Source organism: Lipotes vexillifer, unplaced genomic scaffold (genome assembly GCF_000442215.2).
Source record: "Lipotes vexillifer unplaced genomic scaffold, Lipotes_vexillifer_v1.1 scaffold2, whole genome shotgun sequence".
Taxonomy (NCBI): domain Eukaryota; kingdom Metazoa; phylum Chordata; class Mammalia; order Artiodactyla; family Lipotidae; genus Lipotes; species Lipotes vexillifer.
Genome location: NW_006786129.1, coordinates 1 through 13,879, shown reverse-complemented (window position 1 = coordinate 13,879; position 13,879 = coordinate 1). Strand labels below are relative to the sequence as shown.

The window sequence follows — 13,879 nt, the reverse complement described above, 5'->3', positions numbered from 1 at the left end:
CGGGTTAGGGACTGGCAAAACTCCAAAGAGGGGGGTGTGAATGGCTTAAGCCAATCATGGCGTGACTGCTACCAGGTTCCAGAGTGAGCGTGTGACCTGCATTAGTCTAATCAGGGGCCGGCAAAGGATTTACATCCTGCTGGGCTTGCGCCCCTCCCCCCCCCAAGAGGTAATCAAGGCGCGTGTGGTGGCACCTTGTGGACAGTGAGGGGATCCGCCAGTACTTTCTTCCAGACCAGGAGGACAGCAGGCAGGACGGAACGCTGATGACGTCACTGAACAAACGGCTCTGTCTGGAGCCACCCTGAACTTCAGTTATGCTGGATAATAGAACGTCCTCGGGTTTTCTTTTTTTTTTTTTCTTTTTTTTTTTTCGGTACGCGGGCCTCGTTTTTTTTTTTTTTTTTTTTTTTTTTGCGGTACGCGGGCCCCTCACTGTTGTGGCCTCTCCCTCTGCGGAGCACAGGCTCCGGATGCGCAGGCTCAGCGGCCATGGCTCACGGGCTTAGCTGCTCCGCGGCATGTGGGATCTTCCCGGACCAGGGCACGAACCTGTATCCCCTGCATCGGCAGGCGGACTCTCAACCACTGCGCCACCAGGGAAGCCCCGTCCTCGGGTTCTCTTATACCCGCAGCCAAATCCATCCTAACCGATAGGTTACCTGTGGTCAGGTGGTGAGGATTAAATTCGGTAACACCTGGGAAAGCCCTTATTGGCTCAATACTGGGCAGTCACTCAGCATGAGTTGCTACTTTTTAAGCTTTTTTTGGGAAGTTTACGTGATTTACAAGGTTGTGTTAGTTTCAGGTGCACAGCAAAGTGATTCAGTTACACATATATATCTATTCTTTTTCAGATTCTTTTCCCCTATAGGTTAGTACAAAACATCGAGTAGATTTCCCTGTGCTCTACCGTAGGTCCTTGTTGGTTATCTGTTTTATATATAGTAGTGTGTTCATGAGTTATTTTAAAGTCTGGGATCCGCAGACTGTAGGCCAGCTCTGGCTATGGGCTTGGCATTGGTAGGGTATAAAGAGGGCTGGGGAGCTGGAATGTGGTTTCATGGGGCTCAGGGAGCAGGGAAGGGAGACGAAACCCCCTTTTCTCCTTGGAGCTCCAGGGAAGTGTGAGCAATCAGGCCTCCGGGTGAATGGGCAAAATCTAGGCCTGGGTACCATCCGTGGGGTCTGAGGCAGTGTATTCGTCAGTGGAGGAGGGACAGAGGCGAAGGATGCTGAGGCCTGGAGGGGTGGTGAGGGGGCTTCTTCTCCCAGTCCTGCAGAAACAAGATTACTATTTGGCATTCATTAATTTCTTTCCCTTTGGAAAAGCCCAGAGACCTTTGGGAGAAGTAGCCGATCAAATCTGTGACACAGTGTGAACGAGCCTGAGGGTCACACCTTTCTTGAAAGAAAGACCTCTGAAGTTCGGGGTTGGAAGCTGCTGAAACTGAGTAAAAGGCCAGAGAGACCAGGACACTTTCACCCATTCAGGGTTCTTGAGCACCTTCTGCCTGCGTGGCCTGGTGGGAGACGCTTGGGGGATATTGTGACATGTCCCCCTCAAGAAGTTTGTGGGGGCTTCCCCCTGGTGGCGCAGTGGTTGAGAGTCCGCCTGCCGATGCAGGGGACGCGGGTTCGTGCCCCGGTCCGGGAAGATCCCACATGCCGCGGAGCGGCTGGGCCCGTGAGCCACGGCCGCTGAGCCTGCGCGTCCGGAGCCTGTGCTCCGCAATGGGAGAGGCCACAGCAGTGAGAGGCCCGCGTACCGCAAAAAAAAAAAAAGTTTGGGACGTCCGACCGAGGTGACTTCGGGCCCAAGGGAGACATTCAGAGCTGATGATCAGGGCTGGAGACCCCTGATTGGGTGGGACCCCAGCGTTAGTAGCTGAGGTCACGGGTGGAGCCACCAGGGGAGGGTGTGAGGGGAGGAGAGAAGGGTGGGATCTGGAGCACTGACCGCAAAGCAAGGAAAGTAAGGAGCTTGGGACAGTGAGTAGAGAGGACTGATCCAGAGAAGCAGGGACAAACGGTGGGGGGGCAGTTTTAAGAAGAAGGCAGACTGTGCACAGCGTTGGCGGCCCTAGAGAAGCCAAGAGGGATGCTGACTGCATGTGCTTCCGGGAGGTCAGCATGTGCTTCCGGGAGGTCATGCTGAGGGGCTGGAGCTAGTTGTCTCGGGGGTGGGCAGGCGTGGGCCTGACTGTCTTGCTGGCTGGTGGACGGATGCTGGGGAAACAGAAGTACCTTATACAACGTCCGCTATAAATCGTTGGTTCTAAAGAAGGTGAGATGTGGAGAGAAAGAAAGAGGAAGGTGAGCTCTTGCCGTGCTGGTCATGGGAGAGGCTCACTTCTGTTACTGAGGGGGAGATGCCGCAGATACGGGGAAGGAGGGGGTCGGGATCCAGAGCAGGAGAATTAGTCGTCCCCAAGGGAAGAGCTCCCCCGGGGAGGGGCAGACACATTTCCTCCCCCGAGTCCTGGAAGCAGGAGGTGGTGTTGCACGTGGCCCGGAGGCCTCGGCGAGGAGATGCAGGTACGCAGAAGCATCTGTTGACCTGGGCTGCAGGTGGTGTGCTGCCTTGAGCACGGGGGCTGCCCCCAGGGGAAGGTGCGAGTAGCTAGTTCCTGGGGTCACCTGCTGGGCAGGGTTTGGCAGTGCTGGAAGGTAGGCACACCACTGTAGGCAAAGGAAAGGGGAAGCAGAAGCAAGTAATGGAAAGAGATGGGCCTCACTAAAAAAAAAAAAAAGCAAGCAGGTGAGAAGTTGAGAAAGTCGGTGACAGTGTGTGGGAACCCTGGACCCTGATGCTTAGCCCGGAGCGCACCGGACTTGAACTAGGCAACAAAACCATGACAGGAATGAACGGGCCATGGGAATGGGCAAAGAAATATATCACACCTATGTGCCTTCGGGTTTTCTATTTATTTATCGGAACAGAAAAATTGCCCTTCACCAGTCTTGTGGTGCTGTGATTTCAGGGCAGTGCATAATCTGTAGCTTGCATGTAGTGTATCTGATAAATTTCTGCTTGGAAATGTGGGAAAAACCTCAATAACCTGGAGTTAGGTAGGCCAGAGGGTGAAGTCTTATTGTAACTAATTAAAAATTTTTAAACAAGAAGCAATTTTTACCTGTACCAGGTGCTTGAAGTAGTCGAAAGCAGGGTGATGAAAGTGGGCACTTCAAGGTCTGGGAAGCTACTTGTACCCATGATGAGGGTAGAATAATTGTACATATATTTTGCTTTTAAAGGCGGGACTGAGAGAGGCTGTTAGGTAGGTGCGAAAGCGTTTGGAAGCTGTTTACGTTTTTGAGTTGGTCAAGCAAGCACGTTCCAAGTTTGCTGATTATTTTCACTCGTCTCCGGAAGGTGACAGGACAGGCAGGGAGACCTGGGTGCGCTCCTCAGAGACATGGGGGGAGGCCCCTCACGCGACAGCCCCTCACCCTTCCTCCTGCGTCTAAGGCGGCTCTCTTAGGGCTTTGTTGCCTTGCGTTCCAGAGCTCTAACATTCTGAGCCTCCTTTCAAATAATCCCACTGCAGTTAATGATGCACACTGTGCAGAACTGCTAGTGGAACAGAAGGAGGGGGGCGGTTCTAGGGCAGAAGGGGAAGATCCCTTTTGGAGCAGAAGCCCCCTGGTTGGGCAGCGCTGGGTAGGTGCTACAAATGGTCATTCTGAGCAGCCAGGGGTTCCAGCATTTGGGGACCTGCTGGTCCCCACTTCTTATCACTCGTTTAGCAAACCCTTTTATTATAGCTAACACAAGGCTCATTTGCACTGGCATCTGTTTTGATATATGAAATAAAAAACATAAAAATAAATATTCAGTATAATATCAAGTTAATTTTTCTTACGATACCCTCAACAACATTTGCAAATCTCTCCTCTCCCCCAATTACCAATGGTTTCTTCAGCAACGCGGGAAAAAGGTAATTTTAAATTTCAACCCCAAATCTGTATGCGATCAGTTTCATCGACTGGGACCCAGTTAGTTCAGAACAAACCAGTCAGTACGAGATGAAAGCAGTCACACTAGCTGTTTATAGACATCTTTTTAATGTTTTACTTTAAAACAAATAATCCCAGTAAAAGAGAGCAAAGGAAATTACATTTGAATGGTAGCTTGAAATGGATATGATATTCCTGATTTATTTGTTTTCAGGAAACAGACAACTGCATTGTCATACACGACTTCCAGAACTGCTCACTTAAATGCACATAATTATATTAAATTAAGTTTCTCTTACAAAAACACAACCATGTCATTTTAAGGCAAAAAATAGCTTCTGGGGAGATAAGTTTAACATTTATGATATTTTCTCAATCTGGATGAAGTGACCTATTCACTTAGTTGCTCACTTGCATCATTCCTTATAGTTTGCTTTGCAAACAGGCATGAGAATTAGTCACTTTGTGCCTGATTTCCTCCTCTCTGTTAGACTTGTTTTACTGGCAAATTAAGAATGTTCAGAATCACTGAGCCAAGGGGAGGCAAGAAAGGCACCTTAGAACAGGAGATAAAGACTTAAAAACTCAGTCAAGTGTCTTCTTTAAACAAAACTTGCAATCTACACGTGTTAATTTAGTTGAACAAAATGCAAACATTTAGATCAGACAGAGCAAAAATTCTCAGTTCATCTCCTAGAAGGGATGTTTGCCATGAAGCGTTAGCTTGATCAGCCCCACGAACTGCAGGAGGCAGACGAACGCGGACCGAGAAAGCCGGCGGCTGATCAGTGCTCAGCTAAATTGTGCTTCGAGACGCCGTCTGGGGTTGACCGAAGGACTTTGCTAAGTGTAAGTGCGAGGCCCCTCTCAGCTCCGCTGAGAGGAACAGAGCAGACACAACCCTCCAGTTTTCACACAAGACAACCGGCTTTCGACATCCAGGACTTTTTGCGCTACAGAGTAAGACAGACAGACACAAAATGGTCATGGCTTGGATGTATGAAAGCTTTCCCTAACATGATTTACCACGCGGGGCTGTGGGTAACTCTCAGTGATGGGCTTAGGTTTGTTTCTGAATCTTCCGTCTTCAGCAACGCAGGGTGAACTGTACTGTGTCTGAGGCCTAAAGGGGCCAAAGGAGGGGGGTCCCCCCGTACATTCAGAGTTCCTGCTGCCAGTGGGGTTTGACCCGGACAGAGTGTGTCCAAGACTCAGTGCTACCTGAAAGCTGCTATCCCCTGCCTCTTCCTCGGCTGACACCTGGAGAGGCCTGCCGTGCACGGCGGGGGTCTGGCTTCAGGTCAGTAGAGGGGTGTGTGCGTGTGTGTGTGCGTGTGTGTGTGTGTGTGTGTGTGTGTGTTCTTGTGTACAACCTCCTTGGGAGGATGGATCACAACTTTGAGTGGAGACATGGGTAGATGAAACATTGCATTTAATACTTTACTAACAAACACTCTATGTTTCGAAAATGAAAATAATGGCTTCGAAAGCTTGAGAACCTCTTCTTAACTGGAGTGTAAAATTTAGACTCTCTTCTGCGTTATCTCCAGCACCCAAGCACACTCTGAATGACACGCTCCGGGGGAGTGGGCTAGGATCCCGGTGGGGCGAGAAGAGGAATCTTGCCAAATTTCAGTGTTTATCAAAAAGGACAGGGTCTTAAAAGGCCGAGAAGCGCATTTTGGGTGAGTGGAGGAGCGGATTACTTGGGGATGTCGGCTGGTGAAGTCCAGAAGGGAACTTGTGGCAGGGAGTCCATAAGCCTGTGGAGAAGAAAAGTCGCGGGCGGGGTGGGGGGGGCGGTCTCGGGTGGAGAAACCCGGCTGGGGAGAGAGTTGGGAGGGACTTGGCGGGTGCCAGGGCATCTTCTGGCCTCTGGGTGGCCGGTGACAGCCCTGCTTGGTCCTCCTGGCCGCTGGGAAACTTTTCCCGGAGGCAGCACTACCGCCAAGGAAAAAACTCTTCCTTTTTAAGTCCTTCTGTGGTGAGAGTTTAACCAGTGTTCTCTCGCTTCTCCTGGCCCTTTGGGTGCCGTTACCTTGGCTGAAGTTCTGACGGTCTGGGCTAGCGAGGCTGGTTTCTAACAAGCGGTCAACTTTGCTTGCTTTCTGGTACATACGTTTCTCCTTTGATGTCCCTTGGTCTTTTTGCTGCCATGCTATATTATTAAGTGCTTTGATTCGCAGACTCTGCCAGTGCTACCCGACTTTGAACCATAAAATGTTTGTACCAGGAAACTGAGCCAGTAATTTCAGATTGGGGACAACATTCCTGGGAAGAATAGAAAATGTGCACTACAGTATAAAAAGTAAAGGACGTTTAGTTTTAGCCTTCCATATGCAAAATGTACTACCTAATAGCAAAAGACATTCAGGGCATATTGAAAAATAAATGCCTTTCAAAATTCTCTGCTTATATATAAGAATAAGGGATGTTTAGGTCGTTGAATTCCTTAGCAATATTCGTTTTCTAAAAAATCAAGGTCTCTCCTTTTGGTTTGTTTCCCTCCCTCTCACGGCCCTGGAGGGGGAAGTCATTTTCTTGAGCTCACTTGTTTCCCGGTGTCGTGTCTGGATTCTTTTCAAGCCTTTTCCATCCCTGTCTCACTCACACGTCTGCTCCCAGGAGCCTGCGTGTGTATCAGCCGGGGGAAGAGCCTCTCGCACTTGCCTTTCGTGGAGAGCGCTGCAGGACACACATATCAGCCCTGCCCGGCCGGATGTCCGCTTCTCAGGACTTGGTTTGCTTGTGTAGCAGCTGATGGAGTGAGCCATCAGGGAATACGTTTCCACTGAAGTCAAATGTGTCAGAGTCAGCCTGTTTGCCCCACTGGCCTTGAATTTCACTGTTTGCACATTTTCTAACCGAAGAACATTCTCGTCATAAAGAACATGAAAATGACGTGCAAAGTTGCTGGCCACAGCGTTAAGTCACCAAAAGCACACGAATTGACATTCAAATTACATTACTAATAAAATGCCTGAATAGGAACGGGTTGGCAAGTACGTCTTGGACACGCAGCCCTTTCTGTGATTCCCCAATTCTGCTTTACTGGACACCCTATCAGCAGCTGATACTATGTTTACGTGTACGCACGTCATGGCCTAATTCTGAAACTGTATTCTGTGTTTTACCACAAAGCAGAAATGCCTGAACTTTGAAGGCGCTTACTCCCATCATTTCAAAAGACAGAGTCCGATCTTATAAACGACCTGACCTTGACATTTTCACACACACCACAGCACCAGCAGTGTTGATTTCTCAGGAGTTTTAACGCGAGGTACCTTCCTGAATGAGGGGTAATGTTGTCCTACCTGGGAAGTTCAGCCGTCCCCTGAACATGCACTGTCATGCAATTAAAAGGTAACGGGCTTGGACACTGCCTTTCCTGCTCTTCCTGATTCTTGGGCATTCAACTTTTGAGAAGGGCTTCCCGAAGAGTTCATGCAGCGACGTGTATGGCTGAGAGGCTGCGGGGCAAGGGAATCGAGCGAGGGCCTCATTTCAGCCTGGCGTGGGCCCGGCCGAGGGCCTCCGCGGCTCCCGTGTTCCGAGATGATCGGGACCGTCCAGTCCTGAGACAGTCCGACGCCAGGGCGGGTTCCTGGGCCGGCGGCCCCGCGTGCAAGGCGTCCGACCCGGTCTCCTCCGGACCCGCCTCTTCATCAGTTATAAACAATTTGGATTCCCTCCATTTGGGGTAAAAATCTTGGCTGCCCCTGGAGCCGCTGGACTCGCTCCCCGACAGTGGCACGTCCAGGTCCTCCGCGGACCGGATCAGGTTCTGCACCGATGCCGACTTGCCCCGGTCCTGGGCCGCCGTGGGCCGGACGGACAGCAGGGCCGCGCCGTCCAGGTCGAGGCTCTGGCGCAGTGCGCGCTCCTTGGCGGCCTCGAGGCGGGCGGAGACGTCGGGGAGGCCTTCGTGCGGGCCCGCGGGGCCGGGGGCCAGGGCCCCGAGGGCGGGCAGCGGGGCCGGGATCTGCAGGGTGGCGGGAGCCGCCGGCCGGGCCGCGCCCACCCCCGCCACTGCCGGGCCATCCCCCGGGCTCCCGGGCCCCTGGGCCGCCGCGGGGCTCAGCGCGTACAAGGTCTGCGCGCCCAGCTCGCCGGGCGTGAGGATGAGCTGCAGGCCCCGAGCCAGGCCCGCGCTGGCTGAGCGGGGCAGGCGGCCACCGGGCGGGGCCGGGCTCTGATAGTCCGAGGTCTGCTGACAGTCGAAAGGCGGGGTCTGCAGGGGGGCCAGCGCGAGGGCCGACGCGGAGCCTTTCCGCAGGACCTGCTGGTAGATGTCCAGCAGGCAGTCCAGCTTGGCCTCGATGGACTGGACCTGAAAGAGGGGAGAACGTACACCTGTTGATAAGAATGTAGAAAGAAGTCCGGCTGTGCCTGCACAGTGAAGTCCAGAGAGGCACGTCGTACGCAGTCCTGACTGGGCACCAGCTCAGGATGCCCCTTCCAGCCGTGAGGGTGGGAACGGACGGCTGAGAGGCGGGACGCTCCGGCATCCGTCCGCCTGGTCTCCACTGGCGCCCTTCTGCCTCCCCAGCCTTTAAAATTGATTTTCAGGGGCTTCCCTGGTGGCGCAGTGGTTAAGAATCCGCCTGCCAATGCAGGGGACACGGGTTCGAGCCCTGGTCCAGGAGGATCCCACATGCCACAGAGCAGCTAAGCCCGTGCGCCACAACTACTGAGCCTGCACTCTAGAGCCCACAAGCCACAACTACTGACGCCCGCGAGCCACAGCTACTGAAGCCCGTGAACCACAACCACTGAAGCCTGCGCGCCTAGAGCCCATGCTCCGCAACAAGAGAAGCCACTGCAATAAGCCCTCACACCGCAACAAAGAGTGGCCCCCGCTCGACACAACTAGAGAAAGGCCCACGCACAGCAATGAAGACCCAACGCAAAGATAAAATAAAATAAATTATAAAAAAAGTAAGATAAAATTGATGTTTCTAAAACCATATAAGCGCTGTACAAAGCAACTTCCAGACCCTCCTCCCCGATCAGGTTGCCCTTCCTCAGCCTCTTCCCTGAAGACATTCTGGGACTTTACTGCTGCCTAGCAGGGAACGTATTCTGTAAGAAATCAAGACCCTAGATACTGGGACTTCCCCGATGGTCCAGTGGTTAAGACTCTGCGCTTCCACCGCAGGAGGCCCGGGTTCCATCCCTGGTCAGGGAACTAGATCCCACAAGCTGTGCGGTACAGACAAAAAAACAAAAAAAAGACCCTAGATATCAATCTAGGCGATTCTAAATTTAAAAATAAAGGTATAAAATGCTTGGAATATTTATAATTAAATTGGGGGAGCATTTTGATTTCTAAGAACTGTCTTTGTATGAGATGATACACTCTCAGGGTCAACAAACATTCAGTGCACTACCATAGTTATTATGCTTTTTTTTTTAATTGACATAAGAGAGACAATGAAAATAACCAAACCACAAATAAAAACTAGATCTTTGTTATTCTACTGTTGGAAATCTATAGTTGTTTGCAGTTCGAGTATTAATTGAAGAGAGGAAATTTTCTATTTCTTATATGGAAATCCAGGTGTTTTAGAGAAACACTGTCTATGCATAAAGAAAATTTTATTCGCTCTTTCTTGATTTTATTCCCTTTAAAATCTATTACTCACTAAAATACATCCAACTGCCTATAATCAGTTTTTTTTTTTTTTTTTTTTTGCGGTGCGTGGGCCTCTCACTGTTGTGGCCTCTCCCGTTGCGGAGCACAGGCTCCGGACGTGCAGGCTCAGCGGCCATGGCTCACGGGCCCAGCCGCTCCGCGGCATGTGGGATCCTCCCGGACCGGGGCACGAACCCGCATCCCCTGCATCGGCAGGCGGACTCTCAACCACTGCGCCATCAGGGAAGCCCTATAATCAGTTTTGATTAAAAAAAAAATTCTGGCTACTTCACTCCTGTTAGAATGGCCGTCATCAAAAAGATAAGAGATAACAAATGCTGATGTGGGTGTGGAGAAAAGGGAGCCCTCCTGCACTGTTGGTGGGAATGTCAACTGGTGCAGTCACTGTGGAGAACAGTATGGAGGTTCCTCAGGAAATTAAAAATAGAACTACCACATGATCCAGCAATTCCATTGTTGGGACTATATCCAGAGGAAACAAAAATTAACTCAAAAAGATGTCTGCACCCCCATGTTCATAGCCAAGACTCAGAGACAAGTGTCCACTGCAGATCAATGGATAAATAAGTTGTGCTGTGTGTGTGTGTGTGTGTGTACACACACACACACACACACACACACACACACACACACACACACAATGGAATATTACTCAGCCATAAAAAATGAGGAAATCCTGCCATTTGCAACAACAGGGATGGACCTTGAGGGCATAATGCTAAGTCAAATAGGTCAGGCAGAGAAACACGAATACTGTATGATCTCACTTATGTGGAATTTACGACAAAAAACAACCCCCTTCCCAAACACATAGAAAAAGGATCAGATTCATGGTGACCAGATGCAGCGCGTGGAGGGAGGGGACCGGAGGCAGGTGGCCGGAAGGTACCGATTCCTAATTATAGATAAACAAGCGCTGGGGGTACGATGCACAAGGGGATGACTATAGTTAATACTGCTGTGTGGTACCCAGGAAGGTGTTAACAGAGTAGATCCTAAGGGTTCTCATCACAAGGAAAACAAGTTTTTTTTTTCTTTTTGTGCTTTCCTTTTTATTGTGTCTCTATGAGATGATGGAGGCTAACTAAGCTTACTGTGGTCATCATTCACAGTATAGGGAGGTCAGACCATTATGTTGTATGCCTTAAACTTATACAGGGATATGCGTCAATTATATCTCAGTAAAACTGGAAAAAAATCTGGCTAAAAAGTTAAGCAGTTTAGTTGAGCTGTACCTGTTTTTCAACCTTGACCACTCGGCCGAGCATGCTGAGGTCATCTGTGGTCTCATGCTCTGCGGTTATTTTCTCTCTGCTCTTCTTATCTGATGTGATTTGCCCTTTTCCAAGAATTTGATCCACACTAGCAGAGAAAGAGATCTGATTATGAGTGCTGAAGGTGGACACTGCCCTAGGCTGGAAGGAAGGGTTTTGAAAAGAAAAATACAATTATCTCTATTTACGTAAGAGGAAATAAAAATGAACTTCCTCCAGTTGACGTGCTTATTTTCTTCACATGAAAATTACACGAGGTTAATTTTCTCATTATTCTAGTCCATGATGAAGTCACTCATGGCTGATCTTCTGGAGGCACAAACGTCCTAAACTACCAAGTAATTTGTCTGTTTCCACCCCGACCAGGTGTTTCTTGAATTCAACCACTTAAAAATGACAAAATCATAATTATGACTATTCCATGTTAATAATAGAACAGATTTTTCAATGACCGTTTATCATACATCTGACATATGGAAGATAAGCAGATAAGAAAGCTGCAGTCTCCAGCTCAGGATTTCTAGTTGGACAGTATACACACATCACATAAGCAAGAAACTCCAGATTAGTTCTGCAAATTCTGCAGCAGTTGAACTTTATAGAAGCACTGGGAGGGAACTATACTCAATATTTTGCAATAACCTATAAGGGGAAAGAATCTGAAAAAAAAAAAGATATAAATGCACGTATAACTGAATCACTTTGCTGTACACCTGAAACTAACACAACGTTGTAAATCAACTATACGTCAATAAAAACAAAGAAACAACAAAACCAATTGAACAAACATACGTTAAATGAAAAAACCCTGTTTGTAATGTTACGGCATTCTCTCCAGGTCAATTGATTTCTGGAAATTATCAATTTAGTTTAAAGATATCTTACTTTCAAAAACATTAATTCCTTCACCCTCAGAAAAATAAAAGTTTACCAGAAAACCATACATAATCATAGGAATAAATAACAGGATCCTAATTTACATTTAACCTTTGTTTTAAATGATTAAATGGACGCTATTTATGTGAACTATTTCTACAATGCAGCATGAAATAAAATTTAAGTTGCAGATTTTACAGTGTATTTTAACTAGTGACCCTATCACTATGAAGAAAAAAAAAACCAGTTACATTTGTAATAAACAAACAAGCAAACAAAAACGTTGGGAGCCTTAGGTAGCTCTATGAAAGGACTTGGAAAACCTTGGCTACCTGCGCAGAGATTGTAACAGCATCACAGGTGATTTAAAACAATCTCCAAGGAGACCTAGTCAGCCTAAATTGGACTTACTTTCTTCCTTTTTGTGTGTTTTAGAACTGAATTATAAGGAATATTGACTCAACTTTCCAGTTTACTTTGTGTGCACAGGAGTACAAGGCAGTCATGACATCTAATCCCTTCAACTGCCGCTCTACAAGGACTGGGTCATTTGTTCATCTCTGGGTGCCCAGGGTGCCCGGCACACATTGCAGGTTCAATACCTACCTGCTGAATGAATGAACGAACAAACTGTGATTTCTGTAACTAATGTTATAGAAATCAGCAGGTGTTTTACTAAGGGCCTAGTATATGCCTCACCCTGGGCTAAGTGTGCTCTGGGCATAGACAAACATTGAAGACTCAGTCCTTGTGTTTTAAGAACTGTTCAGTCGAATGCTGGTAGTTGGGGCCTGATAGTGAAGCAAGGCTGTTAAAAAAAAATGAAACTGACTAAATATTTTGGCTTCAAGATGACACAATCAAACACATGTTTGAAAGAACATACTGAACTCATTTCTTTCAACCACTAGAGAAGATGATCCCTGGAAAGACGGTGTGTATCTAGCCCTGTGCAGGACAGGCATGAAGGGAAGGGCCCAGACTGGGTCCAGGGCCAGGGGAACAAACTTCCCACAGGGAAGCAGTGTAAGAGTCGACCCTGGGTCCCCAGTTTGACTCTCCGGCACAGTATTCCAAGGTGAGCCGCGCTTTTACTCCCTGCAGTGGACTCTACTCGCTTTAGGGGGCCCTTTGTGGGCTGGATGGTGGGTCAGGTTTAACGAAGGAGGACTAGCTTTCCTCTGAAGGATGGTTAGGATTCAGGCGATAACGGAAACGACAGCAGCACCAACCATCAACATTCCCCGAGCCCCCGGTGACCCTGCATTAACTCATTCAATCCTCACCACGACCCTAGGCGGCCACTGCCAATACCCCATCTTCACAGGTGAGACACTGAGACACTGTCGATACGTTGAGGCTTTTAATGACTGGTTTACATTTAAATAAAATCTACGTTTCAACGCAAAAGTCCAGCTGTTCGCTAAAAAAAGAGTTAGAAACATGGAATTCAAGAGTTTTCTCTACTAGGGAGACGTTCCTCCCAGACAGTTTCTGTGCCTGTTCCTGTAGGAAAAGTAACCCTCGCGTTGCTCACCGTGTTTGCAGGCTTTTAATTCTGCACAGCATGTCCAGGTGACCAGCAGAATACTGTTCGATGACGTCTTTTACGTCATACGGGCGTAATGTTTCCTTAAACTTCCGTTTTGCAACGTGAAACTTCATAATCCTGTAAGAGCAACATACTACATATGAATCTTCATAACTTCACTAAGACAAGTCCCCCAGATGGCTCACTAGTATATAGAGGAAGCTCTGGGGGAAGAAACGTCACGCATCAAATTATTTTAAGCTCCTGCAGAAATGCAACATGAAAGCCCGAGGTTACACTGGACAATTTAAGAATATCTCCTGTGAGGCACAGCTTGAATGTAGAAAAACACACTAAAAAAGAGACTAAACATTAATACTTAAGTCGTGCGCCTTTTTAATGTCCATTGAAACCCTGAATTAACATCAAAGTCAAAATGCAATTCTACCTTTTCCATGTAACCCCAAGAAGTCCAAGATCAACACCCAGTGAATGAATGCATCCCTATAAAAATATAAAAGTTGGGCTTCCCTGGTGGCGCAGTGGTTGAGAGTCTGCCTGCCGATGCAGGGGACACGGGTT

The 13,879-nt window shown here is 48.5% G+C and overlaps 1 protein-coding gene across 1 annotated transcript; it reads right to left on the bottom strand.

Moving 5' to 3' along the window:
- Window positions 1-7,459: 7,459 nt before the first annotated feature.
- On the bottom strand, window positions 7,460-13,431 carry LOC103084520 (potassium voltage-gated channel subfamily KQT member 5-like). The gene is made up of 3 exons (XM_007458404.1): window positions 13,304-13,431; window positions 10,852-10,978; window positions 7,460-8,290 (listed from the first exon to the last, which is right to left on the bottom strand). Exons 1-3 carry the CDS (start codon window positions 13,429-13,431, stop codon window positions 7,460-7,462), a joined length of 1,086 nt encoding a protein of 361 aa, XP_007458466.1.
- Between the last annotated feature and the right edge of the window lie 448 nt (window positions 13,432-13,879).